The sequence below is a fragment of the Mycetomoellerius zeteki genome, unplaced genomic scaffold (assembly GCF_001594055.1).
Source record: "Mycetomoellerius zeteki isolate Tzet28-1 unplaced genomic scaffold, Tzet1.0 scaffold481, whole genome shotgun sequence".
Classification (NCBI taxonomy): domain Eukaryota; kingdom Metazoa; phylum Arthropoda; class Insecta; order Hymenoptera; family Formicidae; genus Mycetomoellerius; species Mycetomoellerius zeteki.
The window spans coordinates 822815-844029 of record NW_017257481.1 but is presented as its reverse complement, the minus strand read 5'-3'; the positions used below and the strand labels follow the sequence as shown (position 1 = coordinate 844029).

General features: G+C 32.9%; 1 protein-coding gene across 2 annotated transcripts in view; it reads right to left on the bottom strand.

Annotated features, from left to right (window-relative positions):
- The window catches only part of Dop1 (dopamine receptor, D1), a 112644-nt gene that overhangs the window by 5252 nt on the left and 86177 nt on the right, over window positions 1–21215 (bottom strand). For both annotated transcript variants that reach the window (XM_018455490.1, XM_018455489.1), the window contains exons 2-3: window positions 2296–2365; window positions 651–960 (exon numbers count right to left, since the gene is read on the bottom strand). In XM_018455490.1, coding sequence (XP_018310992.1) covers window positions 651–960; window positions 2296–2365 — 380 coding nt within the window. The remainder of the gene's footprint in view (window positions 1–650; window positions 961–2295; window positions 2366–21215) is intronic.

Here is a 21215-nt window from a genome sequence, read left to right as displayed (position 1 = left end):
AATTTTTGTTTAACTATTTGGAACTCTCCGCAAAATTATATCATATAAATGATTTTATCCTCTAAAACTGTCTTTTAACCTGAAAAAACAGTTGTAATTTTTAATTTACAAATTATTCGATTATATAATCCTTCTTTGAAGGTACAAGGAAAGAACGATTTTGTTGAAGTATTTAAAATTTAGCTGGATTCAGATCTGAAAATAAATTTGTTGAACTATCAAAATAATTATGTAAGAAACTCAAGCATGGTGAGCAATGCCGCAAAAAGTTTTAACATTATATAATAGCAACCAGTTTGAGCGGTATAATTGTTTTGATAGGCAACAATTTCAAACAGGATACAATTCTACGTAAATCAAATAAGATTTGAATCCAATTTTTCGAGATTTAAGTTTGATTTTTTTCCGTTTGATGGTTCCGTTTGATTCTCTTTAATACCCTTTACACAATGAGATCAAGGTTACCAAACTTAAATATAAAATTTGGATTCAAATTTTATTTCGTTCAGAATTGTTCCAACCATGTTCAAAATTGTACCAATTTATCCTGGTTGTTACCAACAAAATTATTTTCAGATCTGTACTTATCTAAATTTTTAGATATTTAGCAAAATCGTTCTTCCGATATATCGATCGCAACCGGACCTCACCTGAGGGGATCCTTGATGTGTATGTAACGATCGAGTGATATGGCGCATAGATTCAGAATAGAGGCAGTGCTGCACATAACATCGAAGGCGATCCAGATGTCGCAGAACCACATTCCGAAGGTCCAGTAGCCAAGGAGATCATTGACCCCGGCAAAGGTCATCACCAGCCCACCGACGAAGAGGTCGGCGACGGCCAGGGAGGCCAGGAAGAGGTTGCCGATCCTCCGTAACCCGCGGTCGGTGTAGATCGCCACGCAGACCAAGACGTTGCCGGCGACGGAGAAGAATATCAGGATCACGAGGAGAAATCCTACGGATATCGCGGAGATCCGTCTAGCGGAGAATCGCCAGGACACGCTACTGTTCAACCGTACAACATATCACCCCTCGAAGCGCGTGGGCCTTTAAGAAATCCGACGTCGTGTCGGTCGGTCGATGAAATATGATTCGTCGCTATTCATCGAATTCAATCGAAGGATGAATGAGAAGAGCCGCGTCATGCTGATGCGGCGTAAATATCGGTATTATTGGTACTACTATCATTGGATGTTGTATAATGGATATATCTTTTTCCGAGAAATTTTTTAGATGTACGTATTAAAACTTTTACTGCACGATATAATAAATGTTATTTATAAAGGATCTCGGAAGCCCCGACCTTCGTTCTAATGAAATTATTTCTGGCGAAATTGGCGTCGATTACTCATCGGGAAAAATTCGAGGGTGGCCGTAATCTCCTGTGACTTTTAATATTTAGCGTTACATGTATTTCTATAATTAATATGTTACAAACGCGAACGCTGAAAAGATGGAATACAGAAGAAACTGAGTGAACAAAATGAACAAAGAGCCGGTAAATCCGTTCTGGTTCATGTGCATATCCCCTTTAAAAGGCTAGATTCAGCAGAGTATATAATTCGCTTCGTGAACCTTTATTTTATCGATAACGTAAGCACCATAGTAAAGTAATTTACGCTAAAACGTCGATCAGGACAACTCTTGCTGTCTTTTATAATTTCAGGCAAATCTTCTGCATAGACTGCGACTCTTTAGAAAGGATTTTATCTTATCTGATTTTATCTAATACAAACGTCTTACTTGAAGGAAAAATTAAAAATCAGTATTTCTAATTTTAAATATATAATAAATTATCAATAAATTGTCGCACGTCAATGTATTCTGATAAATCTTAAAAATACTGTTCTTAAAAAAACAATCTAGACTTTTGATATTTCGTCTATTAAATCTTAAATAAAAAGTCTCTACACACAATTAAAATCCTTTCATTTCTAGCAAAATATATTACAATATTCTAGTACAGAAGTATTGTGTGAAGGACATCGTTGGAGTTCGTGATGAGTATCGATATGACAGAAATTACAACACTCGCTCTCGGGATACGCGTCCAATCATAATTTATTCGATTCTATCGATTATATTAAGCAAAAGAGTGTTTGAGGGAAAACAACACGGGAGATAAGGGCGGAAAGATGTCAAGAGAGAGCCTAGGAAGAGGGAGAGAAAGGCAAAGACTACCACCGGTATGATTGGACGGGGTCGGATCGGAGCTTCCGAGAGTAGGCATTCTCGGGAGGCTGTCTTCGAGGGGCGACTCGCGATCGATCAAATGGAAAGTTTAGCGAACCAACTACGAGCACCGACAGCAGCGAGAAAGTGTCTTCAGGCAGATCTTCTTCCCCGTCTGTCAGGTTACTCTGCGAAAAGACAAAGAGAGATTGTGTGAATACGAGGCTTGTCGGAGTTTGCGATGATTTGCGCGAGGCAGGGGAGAATTAATTGGAGTTAGCTTAAGCCAAATTATCATAGGCGCGACTACATAACAGCTGCAGCGACAATTGCAACACATCTACGGTGAGACAAGGAATAAATAAAAATCAATTTGCATGGAAAGAAGCGTAGGGATACTACGAAGATGTTGATGTTGCAAGGATCAATGTCTTTGATGTCCTCTAGAGCTTTGAATCTTCTTCTTTTTCTAGTTTTTTTTTTCCAGTAAAGACACATACACGTACTTTTGAATGCTGTCGCATTTTATGGTAGAATCGTGATACGATAAAATCATGATGAAAGAACGCTCTGTCGCGCTAACTTGCCGTTATCCACGGAAGGGTGGCTACAGCTTTTAGTATTCTTTATTGTAGATGCTATTTCCCATCTCGGGATCCAGCTATCTTGGTATAAACGTGGGCTTTCGAAATAATAAAGTTGCTTTACTTCTGTTTTTTATGATGGTAGGCGCAGGTAGGCGCTACAATTATCTGCGCTGAGCGAATATATAGTCCAGTGTATCTCGCTTGTAATTACGACTTTAAAGTTAATACTTTAGTGCAGGATTTATTTATCGGCCATGAAATTACTCTCTCGTATTTTGTTGATACAATTCAAAATTACTATACTGATGATTCAACTTAAAATGTGAGAATAAAATACATGCACTAAGAACATCAATTGTTCATTTGACTAAATTAATTCAGTTCGTCTTTATTTCTTTCGTTGGAGAACATATGTATTTGAGTCCAATATAATTAGGTAATGTGTTTACATACATTCTTCAATGAAAAAAAGATAAACTAAATTAATTTTAGTCAAATGAAATAAAGACGAACTAAATTAATTTAATCAAAGAAACAATTTTTTTTCTCAGTGTGACATATGGCTAAAAAATAATCGCTTTAGTTTTTTATAGCAAATGACAGGTATACGGAAAGAATGACTTTGCTAAAGTATTTAAAAATTTAATAAATAATTTTATTAAATTATCAAAATAATTATGTAGAACATTCAAACACAATGGATAATGTTGCAACAAATTTTGACATTTTAGCAACTAACTTGTGCGTTTTATATAATTATTTTGATAATCTAACAAAAGTATTTTCTATGTCTAGCTAAATTTAAGAAAACGAGAAAAATAGCCAATAACAAGCAAATAATAGAAGTTAACTTTAAAAAGATGTACTATAATTTTTTCAATCCATAACAGATATGTAAACCAATAAAATCTATATAACATTTCGACTCCACTTCTTTATCAGTTAAAAAAACACTTCAATTAAACATAATATTTTCGCAATCTAATTAATAAAATTGTTATCTAAAAAAATATAAATTGATACAGCATCTTTCGGAATAAAGAACAGTGTACATGTGTATATATTACGTATTAAATTTTTAAATACTTTAGCAAAATTTTCTTTTCGTATAGGAAAGCACTACAATTATTCGCATTGGACGGATATATAACCTGATATATGTATGTTGTTTGTAATATGGCTTTAAAATTAATACTCTGATGCGAAATTTATCCAACGATATTACTCTTTCATGTCCCGTTAGTACAGTTCAATACATTATTCTGACGATTTGACCTAAAACGCAACGGCAAATTTGATGACACCTATTAATTTGGATTACATGCACATTCGCAATCCACATATTTACACAGATTTCATGACTAAATGCAAGTCAAAAATAAATAAATCATGATCCTCTATATTCGTGATATTCAGTAGCGTTTCACATTATGGAGCGGTTAATCTTTTAGGTGGCTCAATCGTTCCACGTTTCGTTTCTCAAGGGTGCAATAATCTATGTAATACGTCACATTGAAATCTCACCGCGAAAACTTTCGAAAGTAGAACGATGTTTATCGATTCATTAGATATGCAATACAGCATACGGCGCAACCACTTTATATTCTATACTCATGCGGCTTATATTATATATATTATATATTAAGTCGTACGCCCCTCTCATATTATGACTTGGAAAACGCTTTTCGTTCAAAATTTCGCTCGTGGAATAATTACGTCGATGCAAATTATGCATCAGTGCTTATGAATTTAAAGCAAGCATAGCTGCGGTAAACGACAACAAGCGCTTTTACGTGTCTCAAAATTCCACTTTAGAATTTCCCGGTAGAATTTCCATTTCGATGAGTTGAAATCGCTTGGCGCGCGATTTTCTGTCACCCCAATTTTCCGCTTGATTGCGCTCGATTCCTAGCTAATTGTTTCGATTCACCCTGACTTCTCGCAAACGTTCTGTCTCAGATTTGACTCGCGCTAAGATTTCCTACTCAATATCAAGTTAATATGTTCAATCGATTGTAAGTAACAGGGTTTTATTTCCGTGCATTCTATCGATGGGCATCGAAGATAAAAAAAATTGTTTCTACTATCCTCACAAAAAGATTGAAAGAATCAACGTGTAAACATAAAGCGTATAGGGATATTGTAAAATTAAAATAGAAAAGTGTTATTTGTCCGAGATTGTTTTTGTATATATATATTTCGATCGGATCAACATATTAGGTCAACAGTGTCTAACTATAATATAATAGTAAATTAAAAGATCAAAATATTTTGCAACATAAATATGCTTTAAAACGTATACAAAAATAAAATGTTTATTATAAACAATGGTCCGCTCAATACGAATACTTTAAATATATTCTAAATATTTATATTTTTCAAAAATGCATTTATGAGTTTAAGTGGTGTCATGAGAATATAAAGTTTTTGTTTCCATATTTGCCATGTCATATACTTAAATATACATGGTTTTATCATTTCTGAAAAAGATTAATATTCCAAGAAGAAAATGAAACCAATTAATGTTAAATCTAATCTGTATATGTCTTTAAACAGTTCGTATTACATATAGAAAAGTATAAATATCACTTTATAAAGATTTTCAACGTTAGTAAAAAATATTATATATATAATTATATATATGTATATATATATAACATGAAAATAAAGATTTTGTTAAAATATCCAAAGATTTAATTAGATACAGGTTTAAAAATAATTATGTTGAACTATCTAAATAGTTATGTTCCACACTTACGCTGGTTACTAGAATGTCAAAACTTTTTGTAACATTTTAATTATGCATGATACATATTACATATAATAATATATTATATCATGTGTATGTGTACACACACATATATCTAATTTCTTCTTTCATCTAATGCGTCAATGCAAGCAGATCACGTACACTTGATATAGTACGGTCAACTTTGTGAGATATACATCCTGACACATTGAAAGTGTAGTAGCGAGCGCTTCTTCCATTTATATACAATACCTTTTCGACATAATGTATGGCACAGCGTGAGTGGACTCGTAAGAGGGAACGCATTAGCGTTACAGATAAGACCTTCAGAAAATATATAGTCATTAGATTTAGACATAATTGATCCTCGATTGTACAATTTATCGTGCAATTTATAATGCACGTGTTACAGTTACGATTATTTTTCTAAAACGCTTTTAAGCGGGTCTTAGAGGATTAATATTATTGTACAATATTATTGATCGTCTCAATTCAAAACAAACAGTCTTTTAATATAGCTTCCAGACGATAATTAATATTGTGCAATAATATTGATCCAGAGGCTATATTGAGTCTGTTGTTTTGAATTGTTTAAAAGGGACACCAGTGTGTTCAGCAGAAAGAAATAGCTTTGCAACTGTTGTAAAATTATTTAATATGGTTTATACATTTAGAGTATTTAGATTTAGTAAGGAACTAAAGGCAAGAATCGATTGCTTACATTAAAGAATTTTACAGTTTCAAAGTTGCTTTTTCTGCTGAATGCGATTGAAAATAAAAGTATAAAATAATTGTACAATAATATTGAGCGTCTAGGGGTCGCTTTAGATTCATCGCGTGAGATTAGTATATGTAAATAATGTATATTTGCAGAAACTCAATAACTTTCTTCCGCGATTAACATATGTTGTCGGATTCTCATCGTCTCGTTTTCTCATCCTATGATATGAATGGATCCACCGTTTCCGAAAGTCCGCGTCGACAGATGACATATATCCCTCTCTCTTCGTTTATTATATGACATATATCCGATCTCTTTCTTCGTTTATTTCCTTTCTCTCACGATTATCGTTCGGAAAGACCGGTTTAGGTCAACGATCGATTCGTCCTGGGAACGACGATTTGTGGCTGGGGCTGACAGTCGGCGATTTTCTACGAGTCAGTTCGAGAAGGAAGCACAGAAACACTAGGATATTTGCGTTCTCTTCGAAATGTTTCACGGAACAGCGCTATTAATTTATTCACGTTGACGATACATCATTCGTGGTGAAAGCGTTTTGTACAATCTATCAAAAAAAGAAAAAGAAAGTCTCAAATTAAACATATATCAAGCGATTAGCGCTTTAATTCTTTTTGCCGCGAGGTACACTTTCTCATCGGCCGAGAAATCGGCATTTCTATGAGTTAATTACTTAAAAAAAAAAATAGAAAATAGAAAACATTAATTACAAATGAATTCTTGTTTCCTTAATGAAATTATTCTCCTAAAGAGCAATCTGTTGCACATTCTAAAATCATTCTACTAAAAGCAAACGGTTGGACGTTCTAAAACCAAGCTTTTTATCGGTGTAAAAAATGTGCTATTTAAAATCATTAATTTTCGTAATTATTTTAGTAGTTAGAGTGCACGACTAATTTGTGCGACGTTAGATTGCGCACATTTCAGATATTAGCACCCCGTGATATACGAGGTTAGCACAGTTTCAAATTGCGTGCAATAGTTGGCGAATAAATTCGCTGCAGGCGCGTGAACAAAGATAGCGAATGCGGCAGTTTTGCGCCGGCTGCAGTTTAAAGCCGGTGAATAAGAAAAGTTAACATGTGGTCCACGTGCGCCCGACGAATATAATAGGAGAGAGAAAATGACCATAACGACCATTTAATGAATGACAAAAACAAAAGGGAAAAACGTATCGAAAACGAGCGAAAAGAAGAAGAAAAAAGAATGGAAACGCGTTCCCGACGCTCTCGTTAGTTTTATATGAAATTACTTTTACGCCTTCAAACGTTTCCGTTATGGACTATCGATTCGTCGTGCAAGTTATGTTACGAATGTTTCATGCATGTGCACGTATCTCTTTCATCTCTCTTTTCCTCACATATTCCCTCAAATATAAACCAGCCAGTTATATGACGAAACGTTGCCTCAATTTTCACCAATTCGCTTTCGTTCTCATTAGACGAACCGAGACGAACCTACTTAAAACGGGTTCATCAATTCGAATGGTTCAACGAATTTTCTATTATCACTTTCATCGTGCTTGACATTTATGGATATGGCCGATTCAGCGTTTCATGATGCTGGATTCACATCATCATAATGTTCAAAAAGTATTCATTAAATTCTACAATCATAAAATAAGTGCAGTTTATTGCATTCGTTCAATTAAAATTCTTTTTGCATCTTTATTTCATATTTTTACATATTCAAATAATTAAAATATTTTATTATCAGAAATTATATTCGTGTATCCAACACGATATATTATATTCGTCTATTCTCTTTTTAATTTCCTCGTTTCTGAGATCTATATTCTACGATAACGAATATGAAATCTTTCAGAGCTTTTAACTGTGAATTTCAAGATTTAAGTATATTCCATATTCATAGTTTGATTAATATCTATAGAGACTGATTATAAAGTCTTTGTACAGCTTTCAACTTTTGTAACTTTAGTTCTATATATAAATATAAAATTAATCTTTAAGAAAAACAAGTGAATACATTTATTCTAATTTTACATACATTTAAGATGCATGGAAAGAACAATTTTGATGAAATATCTAAAAATGTAGCTAGATACAGATCTGAAAACAATTTTGTTGGGCCATCGAAATAATTATATAGAAAACTTAAGCATGATGAGCATTGTTACAAAAAGTTTTGTACAGCAACTAGCTTGAGCATCTTACATATAATTATTTTGATAGTCCAACAAAATTATTTTCTGATCTATATCTAGTTAAATTTTTAGATATTTGAGCAAAACCATTCTTTCTGATATATATATGTGATATATATATTTTTCTCAGTATATAATATATTTATAAATCAAATATATTGTTACATATGTATTATTATATACTATTATAATAATATATCATATAACAATATATTTTGTTTATAAGTATATTGTACACTGAGAAAAATTTGGTTCATTACAAATGAACCAAAAGATTCTGATCATATCAATCAGAATTCTAATTATCTCAAAGAATTATAATAGATTCAACCACAAAATTTTGATGAGTCCATTTTTTTCTATTAAAATTTCAATTAATGCAACCAGATTCTTTTTTCAATGTGCACATAAACAAATAAGAAAATAAAGTCAAATATACGTATGGTATGTAGATATATATACATATATTCCGTTTTATATATTCTTTGTCTGTTTTCCATCATTTCAAACGTAACATGACTTTGTGAGAACACTCAAAATTCTCTCGTGTTCCTGAGATGATATGTATTTTATCGCGCGCGACGCGGCGGAAAATCCTCCGGTGTGCATCATCGATTTGCCGGATATATCGCATCGCCTGCATGCATATGCATAGGAAAATATTTTATTGCATCGTCCACACGGAATATCGATGCCGCTGATAACAAATGATTGCTCGATCAGCACATGCGTCGCATCACGTCGCATTCGCCAGTTCTCCCTGCAATCATCACGTCGCGAGACATATGGCTGGATAGGTATATAGCGATTATTTTACGAATTCACAACGTAAACCAAAGCGAAAATATTAGAGATACCGAAATTGCATGTTTTTATTAGCAGAATATTTACATATTACAAATCCGTTTTTTAATATCAACGATACTCAATCTCCAATTCAATTTTTATGAAAAACCTCCAAATTAATCAATGTTGTATGTCAACGAATTAAATCTATTAAAAATTATCTTTTGTAAATATAAAAAAAAAACGGTTTTATTGAAGTATCTAAAAATTTAGATAGGTACAGATCAGAAAATAATTTTGTTGAACTATTAAAATGATTATGTATATATAGTATATAGAACGCGTTAATAATTATTATATAAAAAATTTTTTGCAATATTGCTCATACTTGAGTTTTCTATATAATTATTTTGATAATAAAATTATTTTTAGATCTGTCTATCCAGCTAAATTTTTAGATATTTCAAGAAAATCATTTTTTCCGTATAATAAATCGATGTAAAACTTTTCCTCAAATCTATTTTATGTGCCTAATTTGCGTGCATAAGTTTAATAGTAGATTCTTAAGAAACTTATAAAAAGTTTTCCCAAAGAAATTTAAAGCTAATGGAAAGAAATTACGTTCCAATATTGGGGAAGGACTGCGTTCCAATATTCACTGCCAGTATTGAAAATCTATAGTGAACACAAGTTACATGCACTATAGATTTTCAGTACTACCAGTGAATATCGGAACGCAGCCTAGGCTTGCTTACAAAAAATGGGATTTACATTATTACATAGATACTTCCTCCATTTACCTTTTTAAGAACATCCCCTTCCCTCGAATCAGATTGCGATAGACAGCGATAATTATAGTCGAAATTAGTTATGGTTTATCGTTTTGACAGACCAAAGGAATCAGTACGACACATGTGTGACGTATTGTAACAAGTGATTGCCACGTGGTCAATTACTATACGCTTACTCTGATGTCGAGAGACGATCGTATTTCAAACGTTGATATGCACGATTATGACTGTCGCGCTTTTATCACTTAACGATTGCTCTGTAAATTTACACTTTAATGATAATTGCATTGTCTGTTGGCATCTTCTATACAGCAAAGTATATAACATTACAAATACTGTGTTATATTACATGAATTACAACATACAATGGATTACAACATTATAGATACCGAAATACGTTTATGCATTGCCTATCTATCGAGTATTGATATCGATTATAGATATATTACATCATTGCACTTATTCATTTCTCTGATTTTTAAACCTTTTGTGATAATATGCCAGAATAATATCAAGAGTTTATAATATTCATATAAATAAATTCATATAAATAAATAAATAAAGTAATTGACGTAAAAAAAATGTAAATTAAACACGACACAGTTTACGTGCGAATGCGCGGATTTTATTTAATTTATAAATGTATCCAAATATAATGATCGCAAACACATCATAGGTACGTTTAAAGCTTAAACATTGACTCATCTGTTAATTATCGATTTATATGATACAGATATATTACACAGAATTATTCATTTTTCGTCGATCCTTAAATAAAATATTTTTACGATAATAATACTGCCGAGAATAACATTTATATAAATAAATTAATGTAACTGACATCAAGAATGTAATATAAAATATGATACGAATGTATTCTGTTGTTTACGAACTTATACATAAATGCTTACGCGAGTCTCTGAATATTTTAACGAAACAAGTCGATTTAACGTCATCTCCTATCAACTCTGGCATATACATGGTGGAAGATTATAAACAGCAGCTCTCCGATCATTTATATCTGTCGCATTATACGAAAATTATTTCGAGATTGAATCTGGAAATATCTATTGTTGGATTTGTTCGAAGGAAAGAAATCGTGTAAAAAAGCTTCTCTTTACGTTCATAGCGTTTTCCATATTTGATACAAATGTGTTCAATTACGAGCCATTTTTTTCCTAAAGAAAAACTAAGATATTCATAAATATGAATTTCAGTGTTACTATTCTCCTCTGACATGGTCACAAGTCTTTCTTACAGCATCTTCGTCTTTTCCGTTTCCGAGGACGCATATAATCTCCCAGCACGATTCAAAATAAAAGATCAATTTTCTCTCGGATACATACATTCCTACAAAGAAATACGAGTATTCTTCTTCGAGCTACGTGAGACCTTTCAGACAGACAAAAACTCAACAAAAAAATTCAACAAAAAGAAAAGGCATCCGGAGCATTCAGTTTTTGTGTGACGTGATACGAAAGCTCTTATGATATTTCTGACTGTAAAGTCACTTTGTTCCTAAAACTCTGTTCCTAAAACTTGTGCAAGTTAATATTAAAATTATTCAACATCTACAAAGTAGCACACGAAAAAAATGTCATACATTTGCTTTATATATAACCAGGGAAAGTTTATAAATATTATACAGATAGAATTTTTTTCTTAACAAGTAACCGATTACTGTTACAAGTCACCGATTCTGAAAAGTAACATATACTTAGAATTACTTAAAAAGTAACGAGTTGTTATTTCTCAGTTACTTTTGTGTTCATTTTTTGTAACTTTTTGCATTATTTCAAATACATTTACTTCAGATAATATTTTTCGCAATAATAGTTCTTCAAATCGACGATTAAACTTAAAATTTGTGATATTACTATTATTTTAGTTCTATAATTATTAAAAAAGTAACTTTAACTTCGTCACAAGTAACGAGGTCTTCCCAATCCTGCATATAACACATTTATTTATAATAAAATTGGTACATAACTAGTACAGAATTAATTACCAAAGTCTGGAAATCTGATAATTAAATGGTACGACATTTCGTGCGCTATTCTGAATGTTTATTTCATATTAATTTAAAGATGCATAAAATTATGAAATATCTTAATTTATTTTTAAATAAAATGAAAATAAGATATAAAGAGATTTTATTAATAAAAGTATCACAGAAACAAAAAAAGAGAACCATTTTTTAATCAGTTTTAAAATTAAAAAAATCTGGATTCAAGATATAATAGCTCCTTAAGAATAGGCCACTTACTTTTTCTTTTCGCGATGGTTGAAGTTTTAAAATTTAATTTTTCGTTATAAAAAGATAAGGACGCCTTAAACCTGCAATTCGTTAAATCCACAAACCCAGACAAACGACACAAATCCTCGACATGACGATTGAATAAACCTTCGTAGAAGGTATAGAGAACTTCCTTATTCCGCTATAATTCAATCGTGCAAAGACTGGATTTGCTGAATAACGTAAAAGCATGCAAAGACTGAATATGCTGGATAACGTAAAATCAGAAATGCATAATCTCGTTTCGGCGAGGCAGTCTTAAATGCACTGGTGTCGTCGAGACGAATTCTTTGGTCGTTAGCGTCTTTAGCACGGAAGTCATTAATTTTACGTCGGGAAACAAATTACACGGGAATCATGAGACGAAAGTCTGGAACTCTGACGTGCTGCGACGATTAATCCTTTAAAATAATAGAAACGCACGAATCACCGCGCGTGCTGCATAGAGACCTGGATTCGACTTCACGATTTCCACTCTTACGTGCTGAATCGGAATTTTCGCCCTACTTGCCATTGCGTTGGCAATACCCGCAGCGGAAAACTTCACGAAACTTTGAAAGGTTCGTTCAAAATTCATTTGAAAGGATTTGAACAGTCCTTTAAAGCCATGGCTCTTTAATATGATATGAGAAGGTACAGCTAATTTTACTTATTTAACTCTCTGTCGGCGACCGAGATTTTTAAAAGCATTGATATTCTGATTGTTGAATTTTGTAGATAAATTTAAATCTGCAGAAAATAAATAAAATATAATCCGATCTCAATAGTGATAGTGAAGATCGTTGTTGAAGCTTGGCAAGTAGGTATATTGGAGTTTTTTTAGATTTTTATATAATCTAGAACAATAAAAAATTTGCTCCGTTTCTCGAAAATCTCTATTGCTGATGGAAGAGTTAAAATTCATATTGCCGGCAGAAGATTAAGTATCACCATAATAGTACTGGCAAATATCACAAGCAATAAAATATTACAAGCAATATATGTCCATATACTAATAATAATGAAAGGCTAAAAGCTAGCTTTTCATGTAAAAATGAATTAAGAATAAGAAGTAAGAATACCTTCTCTCTCTATAATTATTTTAAAATTTTATATAATTTTATGTAAATTTTATATTTATATTTAAATGTATTTTTTATATGTAGATCTGTTACAAAAATATAACTCAACAATTACAACCGAAAAAAAATAGAATATCTATCATAGATATAAAAAATCTATTTATCTTGCGGTTTTGCCACAAAAAGAAAAAGATATCAATTTTTTTTAGAAACAAAGTTTTGCATAATCGATACCTTTTATTATCGCGGCATCGGTGACTGTTTCTGGTTCAAGAACCGAAATTCAGCAATCTGACAAATAACAAATAAAGAGTTCGCCCGTAAATTGTTCGAAGAAATGCGTAAAATACTACGACGAGCGTGTTAGCGGATGTTCGAGATTTACGGCACGTCTCCCATTTCGTCCCTTGGGGTTGATTGGCGTCCCTTTTCTACTTACTACGGAAACTCGCAATAGCCGGCACACAGTCGCAGCAGCCGATTGTATCAAGCGAGAAGTATGTGGTTAAAACGTATCTCCTCAGCATTTGTCACCCAGCGGCAGTTTATTTCATTGTCGCACGTCGTGTTCAGTGCTATCGGGTATGCAGCGTATATACCGGAATCGCGGTCGCTACTATCACTAGTTTAGAATTATATGACGTCACAGTCGTTTTTATCACCACATTTTTAACTCTCGCTTACAAAGAGCGAGTTATTATTATTATTATCATTATTATTGTTGTTATTGTTGAGGTTATTATTATTATTATTGTTATTCATATTCATATTCATTCTTTATTGCAATGCATAAAATTTATGCATTGCTGTTGTTATTGTTGTTGCTGTTGTTGCTAGGACCTCCAATTGTGTGTATATATAAATATATATATATATATATATACATATAAATCTGATTTTTTTCATTATAAACTGCTACTCTATATAGACAATATTATTTTTACTAATAATACTATATGTCAAAATATTCACAGTTTTAGTTAAGGATCAGAGGAATTTTTTTTTCTATAGTACTATCTGTATATCGTAATAAACCTCGACCTGTAAAATCGCGATCATTTTTTCAAATTAAGCGGATTCTAATTTAATAAACCAAAAACATTTTGCTAACATTCAATGAATTCAATCAACTAGAATTATTAGAGGTGCGAAGGGATAATGTGGAGGATTATTCTCACAATAATTTTCGGGTTGATTCGTACTATTACCATGACGTAACGTTGTCGGAATTCAAAAGGATTCGCCGGGTCTGATGCTTTGTCGAGCTTACCGATACAAGAAGCAACATATTGTTAAACCTGGCGATAACATCAACACGCTTTGTCGTGTTGCCGATCGTGCCACCGGAGCATAATGTTCTGTAATGCGCAGCACGAGCTAGCTACTACCTGCCATAATTACTTTCCAGCGAATATTTCGCCAATGAACAGACTGAGGGGGGGAGGAAGGGGGAAGGTCTATTGCTTCAAAAACGGGACGCTCTTAAGAGTCGTGGTTAATTGTCGGGGACAGAGAGAAACGCACCGTGAGAAAGCGAGAGCTTCGTTTTAATGGTAGAACGAAATTATTTCCTTTCCCGCCCTCTTTGCAAACCGTCACGATGCTACAATATTTATCTATATCGTTCTGTAGTTCCCCGTACCGCTAAGAGTTGTTGTAAAGGGATTTAAAGCGTAATTTATATAAGGTAAATTTACGGCGTTATTTTACATAATGCATATTGCACCGCGAAATTGTTTTTCGCTAGTCTACGAGGCTATACATTTTTTAGAGATCGGATTAACCTCGCTCGCGTCCCAGTCGGTGACGGCGAACTCTTGAGCGGTTTTAAGCACTCTCGTCGTAATGTAATATTTAGGTTCTTAATTTGGCGATAAGTGCAGCCATCAAGTTTTATTTCAAGCTTCCTCTATCTCATTTTTAATTCTTAAAATTCGTTAAAATTATCGCTTTTTGCTTACTGTTGTTTAGAAAGTAGCATACGTAGAAGAATTTGTTGAGACATCTAAAAGTTTAAATACGAATTTAAAAATAATTTTATTGAACTATTAACATAATTATGTAGAACGCCCAAGCATAATGAACAATACAATAAGCATAATGAAAAGAGTTTTGACAATCCAGCAGTCAGCTTACGCGTCCTACATAATTATTTGATCTAACAAAATTATTTCCAGATCTGTATCTAGCTAAATTTTTAGATATTTTAGCAAAACCGTTCATTCTATGTATAAACTGCAGTTATTATAGTAATGGATACTCTGTATATGTGTTAAGTAATATTTTTTATGTGAATTAATATAATACATTCATTAACGGTAAAATTATTCGACATGTGACATAGATTTATATTAATTGTCTGCTAAAAATTTCTCTGCTCTTTTATTTATTAATATTTAATATATTAATGTGTGTGTATATAAAATTAGGAGTTCTTATTATTATTATTAAAATCTCCAATTATACATACATTGATATTTATAATAAAATATATACAAGGTGGCCCATGTAAAGTGTTACAAGAATTTTTTCAGACTTTTTTATTATCTTTTTAACATTGCATTTTCTTATTTTTACCGACATGAGAAAATACGGTTTTAAAAAATTTTGAAAAAAATTCTCAGAACTTTATGAGAAAAAAATAAATAATTTTTGTCTGTCGTTATTTTTCTGTAAATGTTGATAATATTTGAATAAAAAGTTATTGAAAACCAATTCAGCGATTTTTAGTTATTACTAAAATCTCGTTAACTATTGCAAAAATTGCAAAATGGTAGAGGTTTTTTCGAATCAGTTTAGGCCGCTCTACCTTGCTATGATATTCTGATGCGCTAAATTCTGGACACCCTGTATATTTATAAATTTGATATCTTTTACATGGTTAGCTATAAATTACTGTTTTATATGAATATTATTTTTACTGATAGTATGCCAAAATATTCATAGCCTTGAGGATCACAAGAAATATATTTTTTATAATAAAACTCTCTCTCTCTCTCTCTCTACTTTCGCGGAATTTATATCAGAAGCCGAGTTTTGTATAAAGTTGCACTGTCTCGAAAATCTGCTCGTTTGTCCGCGGTTTAATAGTGCTTTTTTCCATTTGCTTATCTCTTTGCCTCCTTTATGATTGCGGTTTTCATCCTGTACAAGTAGATACAAACGAGTGCCAGCGTCAGTTCGTTTCCGGTTTCGACAAGTACTTTTATACGAGTTTGTTCTATTTTTAGTTCATTGCGATTCGAGAGAGAGATAATTTTCAGAAAATCGTCTGGTGATCTCAGGATAAATGATGATTTTTCATCGCTAATTCGTCTCAACGTTATTACAAATATACGCAAAAGTATTATAAAAATCATATAAAATGTGTTTTTTTTTTATGTAACGTACTCTTTTGCAGAATTCCGTTATAAAATAAAATTATTTCTACACGCAAATATCGATAATACTATGAAAAAATATAATATATTATATGGGTTATTTATTTTGAAAGCAACGTAATCTATCTTAAAAATAAATAAATGTGTTTACATATAAATATGTTTACTATTTGTTAGTTTGTGAAAGAAAGATAAAGCTGACTTTACGCTGATATTCGGAAAAGATTTCTTCAACAGAGTAGAAGAACTTATTTGTCACTATCGCTGATATACCTACACATTTATTTCGAGTATGGCTGTCTCGTATTACTCATGTCAGAAAGAGTTATATTTCTACCTTTCCACGATGTTAGTTTTTCGCCTTACAATTCCGTTTACACGACTGAAACGGTACTTGGCATGCTAATGTAAAGAAAACTAGTGAAGAGCCGTTGAGCAATAAAAAAAATTTAAGGACTTCTTCAGCGATAAGCGGGAAACCGAAATAAACGCATTCTTGAGTGGTGAAATTGCGTCTCAAAGTAAATGCTATTAAATTTCTCATGACTTATTTTAGCTACGTAAATTCTCAGATGCTTCAATATTTGCTTACACAGAAATTACGGATCTTATACGAGTCTTACGATCTTATACTTTTATTTTAAATCTTTTACGGGATTTATTATGCCAATTTTGATTCATGATTAAGTTTCAGATTACGATTAAATTTTCAGGTGTTATTAATCTCCTAAATTCAAATCAAATTTTCTTTGTAATTTTAGCACGATTGGTTTAATATTTTTGGTACTATATTCTTTTCTATGGAAGAATCGATTTCGAATTCATAGAATCTATTGTTGGAACTAAGTTTGTAGATTTCGGGGATATTCTTGTGCATTGCTTATGTTATTTCATGCATATTAATTCAAAACTCGCTGGATTATCGGTACTTGTCGTCTACGATGGCACTTGTTGGCCTCGCTGCTGGTCCGGAATCGATTTCCGGGAGTTCTTGTCGACGAATTCACGTCGACAAGCCACTCGCTGATATCTCTCATCATCGCGAACTGATTCCACGAAGTTAATAGGCAGGATCATTTTGCGTCCAAAGAGGGGAAATTCAATCAACGCTTCTCAAGTCTGACGTTAAATCTGACGAAGGAGCGGCAATAAACATTCTCCAATTTCCCTCCGAAGGTTCACGTTATCCATTAGCATTACGTAAAAACGATCACCTTTCATATTAAAAAATTCATACACTTTTACGCTTCATTTTATCGTGCATTTGGTTTATTAACCTCTCGAGGAATGGAACGTTCTACCAAAGTAATTTATGAAAAAAAGGGTTTTTGAGATCGGTGAATTCGATTCTAGCCTCAGAATTTTAAAACTCAAATTTCAAAAAAATAATCTGATTATCTTGAAACTCAATTTTAGGAGTTTCTTGGTATCTCCAAGTTTGAATGCAGCCTGAAGATATCAAATTTCAAAACCTCCATGAAAAAGGATTTAGTGTCAAAGAGCTCCAAGGGAGTTTGAAAGTCAATTTGGAAATCAGTACTAACTGTTCACGTGGAACTAAGTTTCAAATAAAGCGAAACTGGAAACTTTATGTTACTTCGCAAAACTCTTTAAAACAGAGTATGATAATCAAATTATTTTTTAAAAATTCTATTCGTCTCTCTCATATTTAATTTTGAATTTTTTTTACCTCAAATTTGAAAGCATTATAAAATTACCCTATAAAGATCAAGTTTCATAAAAATTAAGCAAGCAATTTATAAGATAAAAAGGGTTGATTCCAAGCGGGATATCGCTGGTCCACAAAAAAGGTTAAAGCAATCTTCACACGATAATCGTCACGTACATATTATTGGATATTATTTTAAACCACGGCTCTTTTAATGCCGCGCGATTTATTATCACCTGCGGCGCGACGCAATAATCGAAATCCGATTTTATAATCATCTGCTTATCGTACACGAGGAAACGAGCGAGATGAGGCATGGTGAAACGAGCGAGATGAGGCGTGGCGAAGCGAGACGACAGATTAGGATACAGCGAGATTTTCGTGGCTTTAAACGCGAAATTGAGAAATTTCCGCTATGCTCGTAACGCGTGGTGATCATTGTGTCGCGGTGGCGTGGGTGCGAATATATATGGTCGCATAATTCAAGCATCTCGTTACACACGCTTGCCCATGTATTATGCCGATACGTGAATTGATTTTCAATATTAAGCGTACGAAGCCGCGACTAAACCTGCCTTCACACGCGCGCAGGAATTATGAATCTTAATATATCGACTGTTATCGTGTATCATATTCTACCTTATTTCCATATATTTTCTATACCATGTGGTATCGTACTCTCCGAATCGAAGTTTGCATAGAAACTGTTTCATTTTAAAAGGATCGCCGTGATTCTTGAGGAAGTTAGCATAATCGAAATCGTATTTCTCTGTGCTTATTGAATTCCATGAAGAATATTCCATAACGCAATAACAGCATGTCTCAGAGAAAATTATTTCTATCAATCTTCAGCCGATTTAATAAGTCCCTCCTCTCGAAATAATCCTGTGGAAAGACAAATATTATGCTGCAAATATTACATTATTTCATGGGAGCCGCATACCATCATGTAACAGAATTGAATATTTATCATTGGAATGTCCGACAAAACGCAATTATCTACCGACGATTTCAATCATTCTGGGTGGTTATCCGTGGCACGATAGGAATTGTTTCCTTTATACATGAATGCGTTACAAACGTTACATTCTCATCATTTTCAAACATTTTCAACGATCGCGAAAGACAATAGTCGTGAAAGAAACACGGCAAATCGTTTAGTCCTTGAAGTAACAATGAGTTTATTGACCATATATATGAAACTCGTTCAAATAACTGAACTAACACTCGACTGTAATTTCACGGATAAATTGGACGTCGAAAGAAATTGTTGCGTAGGAAGTAACAGAGCGCACTTGTTACGTACGTCCTAAATAACGAAGAATGTCGGAAACAAGAATTTCTCTCTCTCTCTCTCTCTTCCAGCCGAGAAAGCGCCTCGAAAAAGATCGTATCGAAAATCAATCGGGAAATTGTCCTGGGATTTTCTGCAAATCCCCACGCGATTTATATTCTCCTCGAGAACAGATAATTAATTGTCAAATTTATTATAAATAAGACATCGATTATTTACGATCTCTCCAGCGACATGTATTTACTTTATAGATGATTGCGAGCAAAGACTAAACGATATTTTCGAGAAAGAAAAAGTAGAGAAACGAAGAGTTGGTTGAATGATGCTATTTGGGGCTTTCGGTGCCTTGCCCATCAAACGTGTAATCCTTTGAAAGTCCCTTTTCGTTTTATTTTCGACGGCGCGGCATAACTGGACCGGTTGTTATTGAAAGTTCATACCAATCAATAACTTCACTAGGGGAAAGCGAATCAAGAGCGGAAAAGCGACGTAGACGCTTATAAGTCTCCATCCTTCTCATTTTAATCAGCACTTTTTTCAATATTTCGATCAAAAATAATACGTACGCGAATCATAATTTGTCAATCTGCCAACCAGAGTAGGTAGTAATGACAAACAAAAAATATCTCCATAAAAAGTAATATTACAAATGATTGAATTTAAAAATACACACATATATATAATGTTATTACTTTTTGTGGAGGTACTTTTATAAATTACGTAATATATATATATGTATTTGCAAACAAATTTTAAATATAAATCTCTATTCACTATACTTTGTGCGATTGGCACTGTTTTTGCAGGTAATAAAAAGTCGTATTCTTTCTTTTACAACGCTCTGTTTAAATGCAGAACGGTAACTTATTATGCGGACAAGTTCAAAATAATCGCCTCATTAGAAAAGAAGAGATGACGGGTGAAGAAGAAGCGTCGTATCTTTAGATTCTGTGAATCTAAAAACTTAATTGTAACGCGCCATTAAGCGAGGTAGCAGATTTCATGGGAAGTAGTAAAAATCAACGTCTGGTCAGACGGCGGGAACTGGAAACGGGAATGTCTACGCTCGTAATGAAAAGATCTTTAGAGGAAGAATTTTTTGTTCTCAATTTGAGCACGTATTGTGACTGTATCATTAATTTAGTGCAATATCTCTCGACTGACTAATGAAAAGTTGGAAAGAGGGTATGGGAAAATCTAAAGAAGACACGAAATTGTGTAAGCCATGCTAATAATGATGAAGTTAGAACACGGGCTCATAATACCGCGAAGTCTGTCAGGAAGGACTTTAGGTTTGCCATGGTATGTTCTAGAAGCTCCTAGATGTTGCAATAAATCTAAATGAACATCTGTCTCTGAAGGGTGAAAGAAGGTAATCTAAACTTCATGTTCAGTATCGATAATGAAGGTGGTATTTGCGAACCCACTGTTCGCTTCTAAAGCAGTAAATCTATTCAATATGTAGCACCCATTTACAGAAACATAATTATATATTACTATATATAAAATTATTATATATAAT